Source organism: Eremomyces bilateralis (genome assembly GCF_010015585.1).
Source record: "Eremomyces bilateralis CBS 781.70 unplaced genomic scaffold P152scaffold_22, whole genome shotgun sequence".
Classification (NCBI taxonomy): Eukaryota; Fungi; Ascomycota; class Dothideomycetes; order Eremomycetales; family Eremomycetaceae; genus Eremomyces; species Eremomyces bilateralis.
The window spans coordinates 153,707-172,960 of record NW_022985088.1 but is presented as its reverse complement, the minus strand read 5'-3'; the positions used below and the strand labels follow the sequence as shown (position 1 = coordinate 172,960).

At 51.0% G+C, this 19,254-nt stretch overlaps 8 protein-coding genes and 1 non-coding gene across 9 annotated transcripts; 7 read left to right on the top strand and 2 right to left on the bottom strand.

Moving 5' to 3' along the window:
* Positions 1–906: 906 nt before the first annotated feature.
* Positions 907–3,585, bottom strand: P152DRAFT_148358 (neutral trehalase). Its single transcript, XM_033673914.1, has 5 exons — positions 3,292–3,585; positions 3,165–3,237; positions 2,986–3,107; positions 1,191–2,935; positions 907–1,132 (listed from the first exon to the last, which is right to left on the bottom strand). The coding sequence occupies exons 1-5, from the start codon at positions 3,445–3,447 to the stop codon at positions 1,012–1,014; spliced, it is 2,217 nt and encodes a 738-aa protein (XP_033531401.1). The 5' UTR covers positions 3,448–3,585; the 3' UTR covers positions 907–1,011.
* Positions 3,586–4,164: 579 nt separating this feature from the next.
* On the top strand, positions 4,165–4,245 carry P152DRAFT_t54. Its single transcript has one exon. It is a non-coding gene; the product is annotated as a tRNA-Asp (tRNA).
* A 727-nt stretch (positions 4,246–4,972) lies between these two features.
* On the top strand, positions 4,973–5,797 carry P152DRAFT_451718 (uncharacterized protein; the record flags this gene model as incomplete). The annotated part of the gene is made up of 1 exon (XM_033678249.1): positions 4,973–5,797. One exon carries the CDS (start codon positions 4,973–4,975, stop codon positions 5,795–5,797), a length of 825 nt encoding a protein of 274 aa, XP_033531400.1.
* Positions 5,798–6,682: 885 nt separating this feature from the next.
* P152DRAFT_451717 (uncharacterized protein) lies at positions 6,683–7,516 on the top strand (the record flags this gene model as incomplete). Its single annotated transcript, XM_033678248.1, has 1 exon — positions 6,683–7,516. The coding sequence occupies one exon, from the start codon at positions 6,683–6,685 to the stop codon at positions 7,514–7,516; it is 834 nt and encodes a 277-aa protein (XP_033531399.1).
* A 2,311-nt stretch (positions 7,517–9,827) lies between these two features.
* On the top strand, positions 9,828–10,695 carry P152DRAFT_148277 (uncharacterized protein). Its single transcript, XM_033673913.1, has 2 exons — positions 9,828–9,893; positions 9,961–10,695. Exon 2 carries the CDS (start codon positions 10,142–10,144, stop codon positions 10,631–10,633), a length of 492 nt encoding a protein of 163 aa, XP_033531398.1. The 5' UTR covers positions 9,828–9,893; positions 9,961–10,141; the 3' UTR covers positions 10,634–10,695.
* A 40-nt stretch (positions 10,696–10,735) lies between these two features.
* Positions 10,736–14,904, top strand: P152DRAFT_148248 (RNA binding effector protein-like protein Scp160). The gene is made up of 4 exons (XM_033673912.1): positions 10,736–11,494; positions 11,545–12,815; positions 12,869–13,860; positions 13,908–14,904. The coding sequence occupies exons 1-4, from the start codon at positions 10,838–10,840 to the stop codon at positions 14,861–14,863; spliced, it is 3,876 nt and encodes a 1,291-aa protein (XP_033531397.1). The 5' UTR covers positions 10,736–10,837; the 3' UTR covers positions 14,864–14,904.
* A 456-nt stretch (positions 14,905–15,360) lies between these two features.
* Positions 15,361–16,854, top strand: P152DRAFT_461151 (fumarylacetoacetate hydrolase). The gene is made up of 6 exons (XM_033680060.1): positions 15,361–15,563; positions 15,619–15,857; positions 15,912–15,970; positions 16,033–16,289; positions 16,339–16,435; positions 16,490–16,854. Exons 1-6 carry the CDS (start codon positions 15,539–15,541, stop codon positions 16,695–16,697), a joined length of 885 nt encoding a protein of 294 aa, XP_033531396.1. The 5' UTR covers positions 15,361–15,538; the 3' UTR covers positions 16,698–16,854.
* On the bottom strand, positions 16,483–18,391 carry P152DRAFT_148165 (uncharacterized protein). Its single transcript, XM_033673910.1, has 2 exons — positions 17,210–18,391; positions 16,483–17,157 (listed from the first exon to the last, which is right to left on the bottom strand). Exons 1-2 carry the CDS (start codon positions 18,112–18,114, stop codon positions 16,782–16,784), a joined length of 1,281 nt encoding a protein of 426 aa, XP_033531395.1. The 5' UTR covers positions 18,115–18,391; the 3' UTR covers positions 16,483–16,781.
* A 355-nt stretch (positions 18,392–18,746) lies between these two features.
* Positions 18,747–19,182, top strand: P152DRAFT_484377 (uncharacterized protein; the record flags this gene model as incomplete). The annotated part of the gene is made up of 2 exons (XM_033682004.1): positions 18,747–18,942; positions 18,997–19,182. The coding sequence occupies exons 1-2, from the start codon at positions 18,754–18,756 to the stop codon at positions 19,180–19,182; spliced, it is 375 nt and encodes a 124-aa protein (XP_033531394.1). The 5' UTR covers positions 18,747–18,753.
* Between the last annotated feature and the right edge of the window lie 72 nt (positions 19,183–19,254).

Below are 19,254 nucleotides of genomic sequence, written 5' to 3'. Positions count from 1 at the left end.
GGGGTATTCACGGTACTTATACCGACAATAGAGCAGAGTCAAACCGGACAATATTGGAGTTTGAATTTATGAATTTATGATCAATTGTGGTGTTGACGTGGGTAGACTGTGTGAGGTGGCAAGGCAAGGCCGCAGGTCGTTGTATTCTTGGCAAGAGGGATCCGCCAAGTCCCTAATCCACTCAAGCGTCCAATAGAATCCGGGGAAATCTAAGCTATTTTGGTGGGTCATGTGATATGAGGTCATGTGGTACTTAGGGACTCAGGTAGCATCACATGACCTGACCCTTGACAACAACTTTCACTACTAGCAGCCTCGCATATCAGATGTGACGTGGCTTTCCTTGCTTCATGCCTTCATGCCTATATGCATTCACTGGGTACTGGGTTGCAAGTTACAATTCCAACGGAATTCCACCATCCGGTCCTTTTGTCGGGTGCTTGGTGAGCGATAATATTCCGAGAATTCAGAGTCCTCGTCGCCTGCATTCAACGCTAATATTTCGGCTGCATGTGGTCCGTGTGTATGCACTCAATGACATATTGACATGATTGACATCTCACATCTGACATCATCACATCATTCGTCTGGTAGCGACGCTGACCAATCGACCAATCGTCCAGCGCCTCAAGCAGAGACATCTACTGTTCCACACATCGAGTCATCTGTCGAGTCATCGAGGAGAGCTTTTGCTCGAGGTGGGTTACGGGTATGGGATGGGATACAGTAGTAACTGAACCTCCCTAAGGTAGAAACATGAAGAGCCTCAGACAATCCCCAAACACAACATCCTGACCACATGGTCGAAGTACTGCGCTACTATGCGGTATCCAACAGGAATACAACTGATCCTCCCCAAGTGGAGTAAAGCTCTAGCATGCAACTCTATCATGTAGACACGTTTCGCGCACTTCCCAGTGATGCTTTGGCCCGTCCATCCCCTCTCTATCCCATGCAATACACCACAGCCAGGCGTTCGCCCCTGACTCGAGTGATCGGCGAGACTCAAAATTATATGGCTTCGGTCGCCTTGACGAATTGGTCGTAGGTAGTCATCGCGCCCAGCGCGCGTCTCATGTGTGCCGTGAGAAGGTTAATGCCGTATGCGTAGCTAGCGTTGACCCAGCCGAATCTGCAACCGTAGTTAGTGTCATGGCTCATCAAGGTGTGAAAGAAAATGGCAAACTCACCCTTCTCGTGGAACCCCTTTGAAATCAATCCCCTGGTTGCCATACTCGGCCTCCACACGGTGAGGGTCAATCTCCCGCGTCACGTCGTACTTCTCCACCACCACCCCGTTGAAATCGACAAACGACTTGGTCACCATGTAGCACCACCGATACGCCAATCGCTGCGCTTCCTCGTAGTACCCGTACCGCTCAAACCCCACCCAGGCCAACATCTGCTGCGGCGCCCAACCGAACGGGTAGTCCCATTGTCGATTCGGTCGGTCCAGTCCCACCGGCCCACGCGACTCCTCCGTCCCCGACACCAGCCCACCGAACATCTCAAACTTGGGCAGCGCACGACTGGTCAGCACAGCGGCTTGCCGGGGTGTGGCGACGCCCGACCACATGGGCCAGAACGTCGTGGCCGATTCGTACGTGTTACGCTGTCGGTTAACGGTGTCGTAGTCGAAATACATGCCGGCCTCCTCGTCCCACATGAGCTTCTCCATTAGCGCACGGCGTTTCTTCGCGCGGCGGTCCCAGATCGCGGATGATTCGACGTAGCCGGCGATCTTTCCGGGCGCGCAGAACTCGGCGGGGACGACCAGCGAATCGCCAAAATGGCCGCGAATGGTGCGGGAGATGTCCGTTTCGTACTTGTACAGAAGGGAGTTGAGGTCCACGGTGGCAAGGTTGGCGCAGACACGCTCCAGGCGATAAGACGTATCGTGTCCGGACTCACGGACAGCACGATCGTGCAGAAAGTAATCGTCGAGCAGCGGTTCGTGGACGCGGCCCTCATTGTAGGCGCTCACAAAATCGGCGAACGACAGTTGATGTTTCTTGGCGTACGGCTCAAGAAGGTGCAAGAAGTGGGAGGCCTCGGTCTCGGGGGGCACGCCAATGCCAGCGGGGCGGTATCGTGAGAGCCCGGATTCCAGATCGTAGCGCGGTGCCGCCATCCAGACGGAATGGTACTCCTTGATGGCCGCGAGGATGGCTTGACGGAGAAAGTCGAGAGCGCCCGGCTCCTGTTTGATGCGCTCGTAGACACGGAGAGCCATGTCGGTGAGGAATGGTGGCTGCGTACGGCAGAGGTAGTAGGAGCGGTTGGCATTGAGGATTTTGCCATAATGACGGATGCAGAAGCCGAAGTTGAGGACCATCGACTTGACCAGGTCGACCCGGTCATGGACAAGCAGCCCAAGTGACTCCATGTAGCTATCCCAGCCGTAAAGCTCGTTGAACCGGCCTCCAGGGACGACAAATGGGAGTCCTCGCAGTTCGACCTCGCCGGTGATGGGGCTAGCAAATTCCTCCATGGCGAGGGCAAGCAGCCCCGGCGCTGCATTGAGGTCGCGGACGTACTCGGGGTCATCGCACTTTTCGGGAAGCCACTGAACATCCAATCGCATCTCCGGTTTCTCCTTCGCTACGTTTAAGTAATACTCATACTGCTCGGGCGCGCCAACAGGAATGTAGATGCGTGGCCTAGGATCCTCTGTCCAATCCTTAGGATCAGCACCTGTGATATGGATATTGGAGGCATCAATGCTCCGGGTCAGCCCTTGCCAGAATGAGTACCTGATCAATCGGTTGAGCCGATGGACCGGATTCTCATTCAGTCTTGCTTCGTCCAGGATGATCGTCTTTCGACCATGATCTTGGGCAAGGGTGAGCTCTTGTAGCAAATTCGCCAGCATATAGGTTCCGCGAATATCAAACGTCTTCAAACCCTGGGATCCGGCTGTGCCCACCGGTAGTACCTGATACTTGTTAGGATGACCGCAGTGTGACAGACCAAACCACCACCAACCTTAGGTCCAGTATCCTCAATTGTGATCTGCATATTCCTGTCTGTATCCTCCCTATCGAGGAGGGCTTTGAGGGTCGCTTCTACTGGAATGAGGAACTTGCGGGGATTGATTGGATGCTCATCTGGTACAATACTACTTAGCTGTCAAAACCTCGAACTTGATGGAGTTTCCCACTTACCATGACTCAATCTCCTATTCTTAGAGCGGTACTGGGAAAACTGCAAGGGGTTCCGGTCACTTCGATCGGTGACCTAGACAGTTCTTGTATTAGCTGGAGCAGCAGTAATTGGAAGCGTCCTACTCACCGCTGATAGGGTCCGAATCCTACCGCCCTTGCCCTTCGAGTGAGACTGGCCATAATATACCTCGGCTGACGACAGAGGGTCATGATCTGGGGGAGAATTGGGGGTCCTGTGCGGGTCTGTGGTGGAGGGGTTCCGAAGCTGGTTTTGCGAGGTCATATCACGCCAAAGCTAATCGGTCCAGCCGAAGAAAACGATAGATTCGTTCCTGCTGTGTCTGACCGATGGCGTTTCGGATGGTAGAGGCAAGAGATCGGACGTGGACAAGAGGCCAACAAATGACAGGTTGGGGATGTGTGTGCGGCTGGTGTCTATTCTATTGCAGAGACCATGTAACAAAAAAAGGCTGTGTTCATCACATAGAAAGGAAACACAGGGAGGATGAGGAAATGGGGAAGGAGAATATATATACCAATGGAGCACAGGAGCGAAAGGGATGGTAAAGGTCGTGATACTTGTACAGTCGATTGGGTTAATGGAGTGGTGTTGTGTATGTACAGAAAACGGAACATGGAACACTGGACGATCATATGGCGATGTCATGGTGGAGATCAGAGGATGTGGTATTAAGCCAATCAATGGGCGTCAGGAGACAGGGATGTAGCTTCGTGTGACTGCAGCAGAGCGGTCGGTAATTAGGTGGCAATATGATTTTGAGAGCACTGTACGGAATAATGCAATTATATTGTCGTCTAACTATTGTCCGGCAATTGACCAACCATCTGAAATTCCACTATTACAATCCTTTAAATGCTGTTGGGTTCATCTCTACCCCAGAAATTGGAACATGGACAGTGACATGGGCGTTGGAATGAGCAAAATATTAGTAACAAGAAATTATCATAAATTTATAAAAGCCTCTTTTCCTTCAATAATTCCCGATTGGTGTAGTGGTAACATCTGAGCTTGTCATGTGACAAGTCGCTCGAGCCCGGGGTTCAATTCCCCGATCGGGAGCTTCCTTTTTGCATTTTTTCCCTTCAATTTCGAGATACGATATCTGGATTATCCACCATCTTGGAATCTCAGTCATTTTGATCTCCCCTCACTTCAGTATCATTTTCATTGAAAATGAATTTCCAATACTTCAGGGGCTAGTTCCAGTACTCTACTACACGCGTGCAAAAGGCAAGGGGTTCTCTCAGGACAATCGGAAACTGCTGTCACCATGTACAAAGATGGTACTGGTTGGCAAAACGTATCACAAGTTGTTCCTTTAGAATAAGAACTGCCCATAGTGGTCGCAGTCACCGCGCACACAGATTGACGGGACCTTTTGACGAGACTGTCCCTTCACACAAGCCGCCAACAAAGTTCCCAATAACCTTGATCTTCCTACTTCCAATATCAGCTATCATGTTGTTTCATGCTTATCTGTTGTTACTTTGATGAGTCCTCTATTTGATGACTTTTTTATTCATTTATCCTTTTTTTAAAGTTGACATCGAGCATGACCGTGTTCACATTCTGACTCTTCCTTCTGAATGCACCTATATATAAGAAATGGAGTTCTAGTCATCATCGGGCCAATGTGTTTCGATTTCAGTCTCTTTCAACCCATCTCAGACAGGAGTATCATCCACCGAGTTCGTATTTTCCTTCCGGCCGTCCTGGATGATCTAAGAAGCAGTCCGCTCTGCATCTGGAATAGGATACTGTGCCTCTCATCCACATACCATTCGATATGCACGAACTTAATATTAATAGCAAACGGAGCGAATCCGAGCCAGTTTTAGAATCCCTGGAGGACTACCAAATTCTTGAACCATTCGACCAAAGAGAAGAAGGTTTCGAGTTCGTGGAAGGCCAGTTTGACCTTGCCTTCCCCGTACCTGTCAATGAATCGTCCGCTTTTTCAAAGCAAGAACCCTATGGAGGCGGTGGCTCTAGTAAGGATGAAGGTTTTATATTATTGCCACCGAGGGGATCCCATTCCGTTGAACACATCCCAACAACGATTGTAGAGTACGCTTCCCCGGGGCAGCTATCCGTTTCCCCGCGCTCCTCTTCCCCTAATCCCCCATTAGGTCAAATTCCGGCCATTGGGTATCAAGATTTAGGGGAACCCCTTTACTATCGCTGCCCTAAGCGAAGTCCAGGACGAGGCCAAGGAGAATACACGCAAGGGCGCTGGGATCCACCATCCCGTTCTAGGCAGCTAAGTCTAGGGGACCAGATGTACTATCGCCGTCCCAATAGAAGTCCAGCACAAGTCCGAGGAGAATCTCTACAACTAGTGCCACCACTCACGAGCGGAGGTCATGAGATGGACCATGGGTTACCTAGATTGGAACTTTCCGCGGGAACCTTTTTTCCGTTTAGTTTCATACCAGGTTTTCGGCAACCTCCCGGATCTAGCGCGCCAATACTTGCTATGTCTCTCTTTGGGCCACCTTCTCTTGCACTACGCGATAATCGGGGACCAGTTAACCTTTATTCCGGCCGTGGATTCATTATTCCACATCCACTAGATCCTAGCTTTCCTCAGTTCATCCTGAGGGAGAGCTAGTTCCGAGTATCAATGGTTTCAAGGCTCAAACTGGGGGGTTTCATCGTTGTTTAAAAGCAGCGCAATAATCTAGGATACATCGTATTCCTGTGGTAAGCTATCAGATGGTACCTGCATTTATTGTTGGGCACCTGATGAAAGGTGAGCCATATCCAGATGCCAGCGTAGAGACGTTTTCAACCGCTCTATTTCAAAAAATACTATGATTCGGCCACACCTTAAGATTCCCGTACATTATAATACGCAATCAACACCCCTTTTCATTCCGTGACTTGTGGCCGGCAGTCAATGCTGTCCTTCTTGTGTGTTCGAAGTGTGTCGATGTCGACGTCTTTTTTTTTCTCGTCCTCCGCCGTCCTATTTTCGATTGCTGGCCGAAAACTGATAGTGCTCCCTGATATGTGTGGATGTCTTACGCTTTTAGACAACCGCAAAGAAAAGCAACTAAGTCGAGTACTCGACAGAACGCTCAGTGGGAGGGGGAACGTCTCCCTTTGATTTTACCTTCTAATTGACCTTAGCAGCTGAACAAATGCCGGCACAGTAATATGCCTAGATGGTCTCCCACAATGGGCATCCGGGGTCGCGTATGTACTCCTTAGACATTATTCTGGTGAATACATTCGTGTGTGATACCTTGTTTAACTGTCCTGCAGTCACTTGACTGACTCATTCCCGTTTATATAGCCACGACATATAGTACTAATGCGTCTTAAGTTATTAGTCTCTTTAATTCCGCCGGTATCAAACCCCGATGCCTTTAAACTCCGCTATTCCTCCCAGGTTTGAGTTTGGTGCCAACTTCGTTCCTCGCAACTCAACAATACCATTGTCTTCGGCAAACCTGATCAACTCCCCCGATCAGAGGCTCATTGAATCACCGATATGGGCCTCCTCGATTGTATCGCGTGCCTCCTCACTTGTGGATGCAGTTCCGCAGACTCATTCGATGACAACAGCAGGCGTCCTGGTGCTACAGTACGACGATATCCTTCTCCACCCTCAGGACATCACCGCTCGCGACACCGCCGCCATATCGAATTCTGGGATGATACGGAATTGGACCCGATGGCAGGTGGTGGTCGGCATAGGATGGACATGGGTGGCATGTGGATAAGCGGTATGGGTCCGATGCTAGGACCGATGCGAGGACGGGGAAGGTGGAGGAGAGGAGGGACAATGGGTATGGGTGATCTGGCATTCGGAGATATGGAAGCTATGGAGATAGAGATGATGAGGGGAAGGGGTATGCACGGGAGAGGGATTCGAGGCAGAGGGATGATGGGTAGAGGCAGGCGTGGGATGGGTATGGGAGGCATGGGTATGAATGATATAGAGGGGGATATGGGTGTGGGTGGCATGGGCATGGGAGGATTTGGTATGGGTGATATGCAGGGGAATATGGGTATGATGGGAGGATTCGGCCCTATGATAGATCCCATGGGCATGAGAGGCATACAACGAAGCCGCAGGGGCAGAAGAGGTCGAGGTCGAAGTCAAGCACGCCGAGGTGGCGCGATGGGTGCACTGGGAGCACTGAATGAGGAGGTTGGAGATGGTGGAGGACCTACCGACGGTGCAGCGATGACGGGTCTGTTCCACGGAGGAGGGGATGACGCTCCGGGTTCCGCTGGAGGTGATGATCCAGATGATTTACCACCAGCGTATGGGTCCAGAGAAGACTTAAGCGGAACAGGTCACCTAGGAGGCATATCATAGGGTGATTTGACTTGGGACCTGTCGTGGTTTAAAGGGAGTTGGGTCTGGTATTCACCACCCTCAATCACGCTAGTGTCTTTGCTAGAGTCCATCCGTAGAGGTTCAGACATATTCTTTCTCTCTCTACCGAGTACATTTACACTTGTTCGCGGATTTATTGTCGGAAAGCCTTGGGAAGACGCATCCGACCACTTTGATAACATCATTTCGCCGAAAGCAAGAGTTCAGAGAGAAAAATGTCGCAGATCGCTAATGACTAACATTGCTTATCCTGAACCCCGACGTTGTGGGATACCGAATATATCCTTCCATGCTAAGATTGACGATACCCAGAAACCATCAGTGGTGCGCTGATGCCCTTGAGACATCATATTCTCAATGGACCTTTACGGCTAGTATAACAAGTAGGCTGCCTTCGGATTTAAAGTATCACACGTGAAATCACTTTCATAACTTGGTCTTGGAATGATCTTTCTTTTACAACGTGGATGAGGATGGCCCTTCATCATCGTATTTTTTTCTTTATGTTTTTCTTACTCTTTTCTTGCTCTTCTCTTGCCCTTCTATTGTTCTTCTATTGCTCTCAAGACACGTTCGATATTGTCAAGTACTGCTGGCGATTATATCAAGGTAAGCATTGTGGCGATATGCCTCTCAACTTATGCTTCTCTGGATGGATACGCGCAGTCACAGCACTGGCGGTGACCACAAAGGCACCTCCCTACATCGCCATGATTCCAGCGGCCACACAGGCAACAATTCCAGGCCGGAATACGACCGTGCAAAGACGATAGTGACACGTGAGGATCCGGGGTAGGATCCCACCATAACTGGCCGAGAGCCTCGAGAGCCTCAAGAACCTTTGTCCGAAGACGTGGTTCCATCGTCCGAGATTGGAGCCCTCCTAGGGCAGGCTAACGACAATTCCCTTGCCTTTATGCTTGGTATGGACACTTCGTGAGCAGAGGTTGCGTCTAGTTTATTTTGAACAAGTGGTCTGTTGGAAAGCTTGTTTGGAATCTTGGTGAGGAGGGTTTCTCCTGCTCTGGGGTCATTTACGGCGGATTATATGTGGTCGCCTGGCTCCATTGTATAGTATACAATATCATTGCGCAAAATTGGATGTTGGTATAGTTCATCGAAACGATCCAGGAGCATTTGAAGCCCTGGAACCCGAGTAGAGGCAGACAATGCATTATCCATATGCCGGGGTTCCTTTGTTCTGTAGGTACTTTTGACTTCAAAGAAAAATTACTAGGACAAAGGAGTAGTGGATGAGCGAACAAAAATACTGCAACAGAAATAGACACGCAAAGAGAGCAATATCATGACGAACAGTGTTAACCCCTATTGTAACGACTGGACGGTAGGTAGTAGGTATGGAGGAGTTGGCATAGCCTATTGTTCGTGATATTGTCAAGGACCATCAAGTATTCGGACCCAGCACAGGGGCGACTCAACCACCTAATAGAATGCGTTCACACAGAAGGGAGGTACTGAGCTAACAATCGAGTGATCATTGCTTAATCGAATTGGTAATGATACTGGAATGAACTTCAAGGAAATCAAGCGTCGTAAAAGTCACAATAGAATATGGCAGTTCTGCACATCTGGACGCTGTAGCTGACTGGAGGAGAGGGTCTTTACGTGACCACGACCTCGACAGACGGGAAAAATATGTGTCAGCTAATCCTAATACGGCAAGTATGGTACCATCCGGTACATATTACCTCAGCAAGCTCAGGCCATTATGGTCATGCCTGAGGCAACGAACCGCGCTATACCTAATTGGTATGGTCCTCTACCAAATAGCCTGAGTTACCTCAGCAAGCTCAGGCCATTATGGTCATGCCTGAGGCAACGAACCGCGCTATACCTAATTGGTATGGTCCTCGACCAAATAGCCTGAGGATTCTGTCATTGATTTTTGGCCTGAATCGAGATCGTTTGTATGAGAGCAATTTAATCACTTCAACCTCGTTTTCCTCCACAACGAGCTATCATACAGTAAAATTGACACGTTCAATCGAATCCTCTATCGTTTCTTGATAACCCAGTGAAATTTGGACGATGTCAGATCGAATCTCCTCTCGGCGCAGCGTACAACTGAACCCAACGTCTCTAGAGAGCAGAGAATAGCTACGAACTGGTACTCGATCTGCGGTGGTTGGTTGACGATTCTGACGCAGTCTGGTTGCTTACATATCAGAGTTTTTTGCAAGACACAAGCATCGGGAGTGGAAAAAATTCAAATTCTAGATAGAGTATACCTTGCTGCACAGCCCAGTGAATTTAAGGGCAATTATAATAAGTCCCCGCGTTGTTATTGAAGAATATGCAAAAGTGAGGTTTCCAAAATCGTGAAAAACACATGAAAATTATCGATCTATCAGTGAGCGTCATTGACAGAATCCTCAGGCTATTTGTTCGAGAACTGCATTTACCGATTAGGTATAGTGTGGTTTGTTGCCTCAGGCACGACCACAATGGCCTGAGCTTGCTGAGGTAAGGTACATAATTACCTGTCGCACGTGATGTGCTAAAATGGTTGGGAGTGAGGTGCTGTTGTTCCAGCAGCGAAGTTGTTGTATTGTGTAAGTTGTGTAAGTTGTGTGTTCTAGCTGAATGCCTGGTCCCCCGGCCCTACAGATATACGAGAGTCACGGTAAGATTATTAATGCAGTTTGTAGCCTTGGACTCCTAGAGCTCATGCCTTGGCCTGCGATATTACCATACTGTATCAGGATAGTGGGGCACGTGCGCGGAACTTTCGAGATTCGACTCTCTGGCATCTTTCTCGTCGTCTCACCTCCCTCTGATCTCCGTCTCTGGAAACGTCAACCGTGGACTTTACTGCTCGTCTGCTATCTTCCCCTTCGGCCGTCACGCCTCCTCCTTGTCCTCCTCTACCCCCAATTCCTGTTCATACCATTCCCGTCCTCGAATCTAGCCTGCAGCCCTCCTTGCCCGCTACTCGTACTTGGATTTCTTCTACTCTCGGATCATATCTCTGCCAACTTTCTGTCACTTGCCGAGCTCGCTTTATTTCCCCATCAGAACCTGATTTCCACTGTGACTTGCCTCGACGTACCGAGTCGTTGCGAAAGAATGGAATAGCCATCCCTCAGCGAATACTGCCACCTTCGATTTCCCCGAACTGCCTTATATAGCACGGTCTTATTGTCCTACATTTGGATCCTGCCGATCACCTTCGAGCATTTGTTGCAGCGTCCTCCACATTTACTGCAGACGTCTTTTCGACCAGCTTTCAATTGAGCAACAATTTCGCTTGTGCATAAGCGTGTGGAATATATCATCAATATGTCCGATACCGTGACCCCGAAACCTCACAATCCAACCCTCGAAGAGGTCGAAGATGAGGAAGACCTCATCCATCCTCCTCCATCCGCTCACTTAGGAGACCATACCACTGCTGGAGCATCTTCATCGGCATCTGCTGAACCGGTCGACAACGAGGAGACCGATTCCAAGCCGAAGAAACCCGTGGCACCAAAGCTCGATGTCGCCTCCGAAGAGGCATTCCCATCACTGGGGGTCCCGAAATCCCGAGAGACTCCGAGCGCGACAGCCTGGGGGAAGAGGCCCGCCATAAGTTCAACCAATGGATTGAACGGCTCCGCCAATGGGGTTGCTGCCAGTCTGGCATCCAGACTGTCGACCCCTGCCTCGGGCATGGCGACACCGCTCCCCTCCGCTGCGGGTGGCTCTGTGCTGCATACCCTCTCCCTTCCGGGGAAGTCAAGCGACAACATCACGCTCCTTCCGAGCCAAATGCTTCCCCGTAGCCAGCTAAAGAGACCGATCCCAGAGATTATCCGAGATATCAACCGACGCTCGAAGGCTACGGTTCAAATGAAGCCGGGACAAGTGAATGGGTCGTATGTTTTTGAAGGACAAGGCCCTATTGAGGCCGTTCAACAAGCTCTCCGAGAAGTCGCCAGCCAGGTCGGGATGAAGGTTTGTTATATGCAAAAACTTCCCCCTGAAATGGACTAACAGCTTTCCAGCAATCTTTGAATGTCAAGATCCCCGCATCTCTTCGAGCCCAAATCATCGGCAAACAAGGGGCTACTATTCAGGCTTTGAGTAAGCGTACCGGGGCTAGGATTCAAGTCCCTAGAACCCACGAGTCGAATGGACAGCTCGATGACGATGAGGAGATAGATGTCGTCGTCGAAGGAGATCCGGTCGCGACGAAGATGGCGGAGCGCGAGATCAGGAACATTGTGGACGAACGAATATCCACTGTCAACTGGAAACTTCGCAACATCGCTCCTGAATTGTACCCATTCCTCGCCGGTGCACATAATTCTCGAGTCAACGCCTTGCAGGGAGGCAACGGCGTCAACATCCAGATTCCTCATTATCAGACGTGGGAAGGAGCGCCGCCAAAGTTCGCAGTAGGACAAGGCCCCGCCCTCCCGCAGCAGCCAGCCCAGCCCATCCAAATTTCTGGAGAGCGCAAGGCTGCACTGGAAGCTCGGGCCGAAATCGAACGGCACGTGGAACAATTGCGCCAACATCTCACCACTGACCGGGTACCCTTGGACCAGGCGCTTCATTCCTTCGTGATCGGCGACAAGGGAATCTCGCTCCACGACTTTCTGGAAGAGACCGGATGCGCTGTTGTACTTCCGCCCTCTGAGGAAGCCAGCGAGCTCATTACTGTCGTTGGGCCGGCGGACCGGATTGCCAGTGGCTTGAACAAGGTCGAGGATCTTGCTTCGGGAGTGTTTATGAATCCTGTCGACGTCTCCCGTATGCATGGAGGAGCTCCAGATCATGCATACAACTTGGCGAGATACCTCCGAGAGCGACGGGCTGTTGAACAATTAGAACAACAGCACCAGGCGAGCATTATCTTGCCCACGTCCCTGGATGGGCCCACCACGTTCAATGTGTGCTCCAAGGACGGCAAAGTGGCTATGCGGGCGCGGAAAGATGTCGCGAACATCGTCACTGGGCATCCGCCCCAGCGGTTGGCGAATATTAACGTCGATCCGTTCTTCCATGAGCATCTTCGCCGTACAGCAGCACCACAGTTGAGGGGTGAACATGGTGTGCATATGATATTCCCCGAGCAACGGCAATCTCCCCAAGTTCTACTCGTGTACGAGGCACCTGGCGAGGCCCAAGGTTATCAAATTCCTCGCGAGCAGCCAAGTGTAGCCGACCTCAAGCAATTCCAAAAAGGACTGGAAGCAACCCATCGGCAAATCACTGCGCTTATCAGTGCTCAGGAACAGGTTGAGACCAAGGAGATGGAGGCTCATCCAAGGTAAGCTTCGTATCGCCCCTTTTGAAAGTATCCGTCTCATCATTTAACCACAGGTTCCACCGCAAGATTCGAGATTTTGTCAATGCCCACCAGAAGCCTTTGTCGTCTACTGCAATCCCAGCGCGGATGTTGTCCCCGCAGGATCTGCCCTCGGGATGTCAACCGTCACAAAACACCTTCGCTATTCGCGGTCCTGGAAACACGGTTCAGGATTTGCACAGCGCAATTCTCCAGTTCATTGAAGAAGCAGAGAAGGACGAACAAGAACGGTCATACACCACCTCCTGCGCGTTTCCGACAAAATACACGAATATTCTTATCGGAAAGCAAGGAGAAAACATCAGCAAGCTACGCAAGGAATTTGATGTGGACCTCCAACTGAGCAATGACGGCAAAGTGGAAATCAAGGGCCCCCAAGCCAAAGCTGAGCGAGCCAAGGCTCACATTGTGAGCTTTGGGAAGAAGCTTGAGGATGAGGCCACGCACGTCTTGAAGATCAGCCCGCAATTCCACCCTGAGCTGATTGGCGCCAAGGGTGCTCAAGTCAACAAATTGCAGGGCCGTTACAACGTCCGCATCAACTTCCCGAAATCCGCGGGATCTGTGGGTGATAACGTGGATGCTGGAACTGAGAATGGTTCCACCAGAACTCGTTCTGTTGCGCCGGATGAGGTGGTTATTCGGGGACCGAGCAGGGGTGTCGATGAGGCCTGCTCCGAGCTTCTCAATCTCTTGCAATATGTGAAGGATAATTCACATAATGCGACCGTCTCCGTTGCGCAGGATCAACTTCCTTCACTCATTGGACAGGCCGGCCGCGAATTGGATAATCTTCGTATGACCACTGGTGCGAAAATCGATGTACCCGGAACGAAGGACGCTCGCGCCGCCTCAGGTCGTGTGGATATCAAAATTCGTGGAACAAAGGCCCAGGTTGATGCCGCGAAGGAACTGATTGAGCAGCGCGCTCAAACGTACGATTCAACGGTCACAAAGACAGTTGACGTTGACCGGAAATATCACAAGCTGTTGATCGGGCCTCAAGGTAAACATGCCATATTTCATGAGGTGCTCAGACTAACACCGTAGTAGGTCAAAATATTCGAAAGCTTGTCGTAGCAGCCGGAGGGCCAGATGGTCCCCGCGAATGCGCCAGAATTGTTCGCTTCCCACGAGCCAATGAGGACCAGCATGCCGTTCGCGTCGAAGGTGGCGAAACATTGGTCGACCGGATCATCGAGGCTATCAATGCGGAAGTTAGCCGCCGACAAAACGAAACCACGGAAACCATGGAGGTTGCTCCGGATAAGCATCGCATGCTGATCGGCCGGGGTGGCGATACTCGACGCAACATCGAATCGCGCTTCAAAGTCATTGTCGACATTCCTAAGCAGGATGTGACCGGTCCTGCTCGCTCGCAGATTCGGATCACGGGCACACCAGCGGATGTTGGAGTGGCGCGATCTCATATTGAGGAGATCGTCAAGTCTCGTGAAGGCGAGACCATCCAAATCCCGCGATGCCACCATCACGCCGTGGCGGACAATGGACAGTTGTTCCGCAAACTTCGACGAGACTTCAATGTTTCGGTCGACCACGAGGGGCACCGCGTACCACCCAAGCCGAAATCGAAGCCTAGGCCGACCCGGATCAATGGAATCAACAACGAAAATTCCACGCCGAATCAGCACACCTGGGAAGTAGTGGATTCGGCCGCAGAGCCTGAGGGCGAATCCGGTGACATCCCCTGGGTCCTTCGCGGAGTGGCAGATAGTACAACTCAGGCACGCGCCATTGTTGAGAGAGCGCTTGAAACGGCACAGAAGAGTGGCTCAGTCGGATACCTCCTGCTACCCGATCCGCGCTCGTACCGTGTAGTCGTCGGGCCGGGTGGCAAGCAGATCAATTCGATCCGTGACGCGACAGGCACGAGGATTACGGTGCCTCGAGACCAGGCCAAGGGTGAGCCGGTCGAGATTCAGGGCAGTCGAGAGGGGGTTGAAGAGGCGAAGGACCTGATCCTTGAACTGCTCAACGCCAGCTCGTAAGGTGAAGCTATGGTACTGCAGGATGCAGTTGCGGTCTGGGTGGGCATCCTCAAGCGGATTCATATTTAAAATCATCATCTCCTTACTGCGAGGCATCGGAAGTGGCTTCGGACAGGCACATTTGGCTTCCAAAAGTTCTGCATGGCGAAGATTTGACTATGATGGTTCCAGCGCATGTAAGATTAGCATTTATCAGAGAATTCCACGATAGCATAAATTCAAAACCGCTCCAAATATCCATTGCAATGTGTTCTCGTTCGGGAGATTCGATCCAGAAGTCAGAAGAACCCTTCCCAAAATGCCTGCCCGTCATTGAAGGGAATTTGATACCCCGAGGACCGAAGCGCCGTCCATAAAATGGGGCCACCCTGGCGGGCACTACCCCCCCCACAGATCGAGGGGGTGTTCCTTGTCAGGTTCGGGCACACTACGCACGTAACGCACGACATCGGAGCTGAGATGACATGGACGGCGGTAGTTGGGCCAGCATGTTCGGCAATGAATCAGGTATAGAAACAATACTCCGTAGTCACGGGAACGACGGAAATTCTTCCACGTATCTGTATATCTAAGCATCCTCTCTTGGATAGACAAGGTGCTATCCAACGCTGACTTCGAGGCCAGTATAGTAGCTATACATACGTATAATAACCATTGGGAATGATTCGCAGAGCTATGTCGATTTCACAGAACTTTAAGAGTTTGGCAGCATGATCCTCATCGTATTTCGCATTTCCTAACTGACAATTCATCAGGGCTTGTCCGCTTTGTGCCTCGTTCAGACGCTTCCAAAACTCTGATCGGCCAGCCTGCGGACGATAACGTCGACATCGGCGTGGCGGTCGCCAAAGGTGACGATGTGCCTGTTCGACTCTTCAGCGGCACCTCCGTGCTCTCGCCCGGCCAGATAACGGAGTCGACGGCCGTGATTGACCGCATTTTATCTCCGTTGGCCGCATCGGAAGTAGGGACGATACGGTGCATCGGATTGAACGCAAGTATCCCCTCACGTTGTGACTTGCGCGGTGCTGATGCCATCGGGGTGTAGTATAAGCAACATGCCGCCGAGGTTGGCATGGCTCTTCCTACCCTGCCAACAGTGTTTCTGTAAGACTTTGACTCCGTTGGGAATATTTCCTTCAGGTCCATTTGAGCTAAAACGAGACCAGGAAACCTTCAACGTCTTTGGCATCACCCTGGCCAGAGCCGACGGTGCTTCCCAAGCTGACTCAGGCCGACGACTGCGGCGACTTCGAATCCGAGCTGGTCATTGTGATTGGCAAGGAAGCGAAGAATGTGTCTGAAGCCGATGCTCTGGACTATGTATTGGGGTACACTGCTGGAAACGACATTTCCAGTCGGACCAGTCAACTGAATCAGAGCCAATGGTCCTTCTCAAAGGGATTTGATGGCGCCTGTCCAATTGGTATGGAGGTTCTGTAGTCTGATTCGTATGACTGAGCTGATCAAACAAGGTCCTACGATCGTCTCGACAGCCTTGATCCCCGATGCCACCAAATTGAAAGTCCGGGGACTTCTGAATGGGAAGGTGATGCAAGACTGCGGAACCGAGTGAGTTAATCCGCCTGCAATCACCGGAATATGCTCGACTGATATGCGTGATAGCGATCTTATATTCAGCGTTCCAAAACTAGTCAGCTTCGTGTCGCAAGGCACGACTCTGCCCGCCGGTACGATAATCATGACGGGAACCCCGGCCGGCGTGGGATTTGCAAGAAAGCCGAAAGTCTCCATCAAGGATGGAGACGAATTCGGCGTTGAGATTCTACCGTACATCGGTACACTGGTTAACAGGTTCCAGAACGAGAAATAGCGTGATATGTATCGAATATGTATTCCTTTCAAACCACATCTTCGACTCTGTCGGCACGGCAGTTGTGCCCCCGCTCATACACAGCTACAAGACCACATCTTCCTGTTTCCGCAAGGCGCACCCATAATCCCCTTGATTTGGCGTCCTCACAATCGTGTGCGTATGGAACTTTCCCGGCTCTTCATTCGTCAAGAATACGCCCGAATGGTGGTCAAATTCCAAAATGATCACTGGACTTTGGATTCGATAATAAAAAGGATCCGCATCCCCGTACTGCCCTATCCAGCAGAAGTACGTCTCGTTAAAATGCGACGCAATCAGCTCTAGTCTCCTTTTCCGTGCCGTACCAGGTATATAGAGCAGCATCTCGTTAGCGATTTCAAGGATGAGTTGTTTTTGTTCCGTGGTAAAGCTCGAGGCGCAGGCTCCTTCATAGGGGACAATGCGATTGTCTCGGAAGCTGGTTTCATTGTTAGCCATTTGCTATTCATGTCGATCGCGTATGCACTTACGCTCCACACATATGCCTCTGGTCGTCTCGATTCCACCGATCTTTTGTTAGATCGCCGGACTGTAACATCCTAGGGTCCCTCAGCTCCTCGAACACTTGGGCTTTCCGTTGCGTATCCACCGGCAGACTCTGCATCAGTGTCAGTCCCAAGGCTCCCTCCGTGTGAAGAATTTCCGTCCCCCTCCATTTCCCCGAATCAATAACGTTCGGTTCCGCGCCGGTGAACGTCGGCGAAATGAAGATTTGCGTCCCCTGCAAAAACACGTTCAGGCATAGATGGTGCCCGTATAACGACCATCCCCACGGCCCCGACTCGGAGGGTTCGCCGAAGAGGAGGAAGTTGTACGACTGGTCGTTCATAATCTTTGGAAGTGATACCAGCTCGCCGAGGAAGTGGTTGATGCGCATAGTGGCAACTGCCTTTTGATATCCCTCCGGAGATAACGTTGCTTGCATCACTCGGTGAATCCCCCCGTTCACGGACTCGGATACTTCTTCCAATCGGAGTCCCAGCGGACGAAGGAGGAACTCGGGGTTCGACCAACTGCGCCAGGCCTTGGAATTAAGAGGATGGCGAAACTGACTCGCTTGGTCGGGTGTAAGCGTTGAGAGTAATGATTTGACTGTCGACACGATGTTCGCCATGGGAACATCTTCGTCTTGGTGTTTGAAGAGGCCATGCCGTATACTGCCGTCTACCGTGACTCCTTTGTAAGGTTCCTCTAGGAGTTGCTCCCATGCTTTTGTTAGGCTGTAGAGCCATGGCGGATGTTGGGTATCGCGGAATGTGTTCGAGTATTCATACGGACTTTGGCTTTTCGCATTGATGAAGCGTGGTGTGTTTAGATCTGGGAGATGATTGCGAAATCCGGCCGAAGCCTCTTCGAAGCTATATCCCTTGACCATTGTAGGACGTTCCCGACTTCTCGACTTTGGATGATGTGGATGGAGATTAAATGCTACCGGTGCAATAATTGGTACGTTTGACTCAAGGAGGACTGAGGATAAGAACAGTTACTTCCATTGCATTATTTAGATAGCTAACACCCGAACAGAATGATCCGTTCGTCCATGAGCAATTCATATCAAGTTTTTGGTCTTCCTCGACCTTTCCAGGCCCGATTTTATTGCCGTGGCGGAGGGTTTCAGGGGAATGTTCCTCTGCCGTCTCCGCTCCCCCACTAGATGATCTGATGCTTGCATTCACCCCGCGCACTAACATGAATACGTGAGCTAACACATTATCGTCGAACCCCAGGAAACCGTCAAACCACACTCTGGGCTCTACACTCTAATTACCTGGTCTCCGCAATCGGCATTGGTCGGCCAAAGCCGAAAGCCCCCAGTACCATGACATACTCCTGATGGACCGCCGCAAATGCGGGAATATCGGCATGTGATGTCGGCATCGCCATCAATATTCGGTACCATCGTACCACAGCCAACGCAAACATGTAAAAGACAGTCGTTTCAGCCATCCCCAGGCCCTACACCAGGTTCATTATCTGCACATCCCTGACCACCGCGTGCGCAAATAATTCCACCATGACTGCAACAGCACCCAAAGGACCGTTCAAGCTGGTGACGGTCAACACAGCTCCAGAGCGAGCATATCGCCTTATCGGGCGTGTCGCAAAGGCGCTGGAAGACCGATACACTCTGGTGCATGCTGGCAATTGCGAAAAGATCGACGAAGTCGAAGGAAAGGTCCGAGAAATTCAGCCTGATCTCTTGGTAAGTAGCGCAACAAGACCGCAGCACCTAGATGATATACTGACCAGTCAATAGTTCTGCGCATCGATGTGGTCCAGCGAGGAGGCGGAGCAGATACAGGCCATTGCAAAGGAGCTCAGACCCGGAATCAAGACACATGCTATTCCTCATGGATTGCAAGTCGAGAGAGGACCGGATGCCATCGTCGAATATCTCCTCGAGAAGGTTCCTTCGTTGCTGGACCAGATAGACGGAAATTAGAGCTCATAGCTAGCAGAGGCGGAACAGGATGCTCTTTTTAGTATCGGCGAAGGGATGGATTACGCCTCGAAG

Bases quoted from the DNA above. Each gene is read 5' to 3' on its own strand.
- P152DRAFT_148248 (XM_033673912.1), top strand. From the start codon at position 10,838: ATGTCCGATACCGTGACCCCGAAACCTCACAATCCAACCCTCGAAGAG. The intron at 11,495-11,544 runs GTTTGTTATATG...ACAGCTTTCCAG, and splicing joins CCAGCCAGGTCGGGATGAAG to CAATCTTTGAATGTCAAGAT. The intron at 12,816-12,868 runs GTAAGCTTCGTA...ATTTAACCACAG, and splicing joins GAGATGGAGGCTCATCCAAG to GTTCCACCGCAAGATTCGAG.
- P152DRAFT_148165 (XM_033673910.1), bottom strand. From the start codon at position 18,114: ATGGTCAAGGGATATAGCTTCGAAGAGGCTTCGGCCGGATTTCGCAAT. The intron at 17,158-17,209 runs GTAAGTGCATAC...CAATGAAACCAG, and splicing joins CAGAGGCATATGTGTGGAGC to CTTCCGAGACAATCGCATTG.
- P152DRAFT_461151 (XM_033680060.1), top strand. From the start codon at position 15,539: ATGTCGATTTCACAGAACTTTAAGA. The intron at 15,971-16,032 runs GTAAGACTTTGA...AAACGAGACCAG, and splicing joins ACCCTGCCAACAGTGTTTCT to GAAACCTTCAACGTCTTTGG. The intron at 16,290-16,338 runs GTATGGAGGTTC...TGATCAAACAAG, and splicing joins TGATGGCGCCTGTCCAATTG to GTCCTACGATCGTCTCGACA.
- P152DRAFT_148358 (XM_033673914.1), bottom strand. From the start codon at position 3,447: ATGACCTCGCAAAACCAGCTTCGGAACCCCTCCACCACAGACCCGCAC. The intron at 3,108-3,164 runs GTAAGTGGGAAA...GTATTGTACCAG, and splicing joins GAATAGGAGATTGAGTCATG to ATGAGCATCCAATCAATCCC. The intron at 1,133-1,190 runs GTGAGTTTGCCA...CTACGGTTGCAG, and splicing joins AAAGGGGTTCCACGAGAAGG to ATTCGGCTGGGTCAACGCTA.
- P152DRAFT_148277 (XM_033673913.1), top strand. From the start codon at position 10,142: ATGCCTGGTCCCCCGGCCCTACAGATATACGAGAGTCACGGTAAGATT.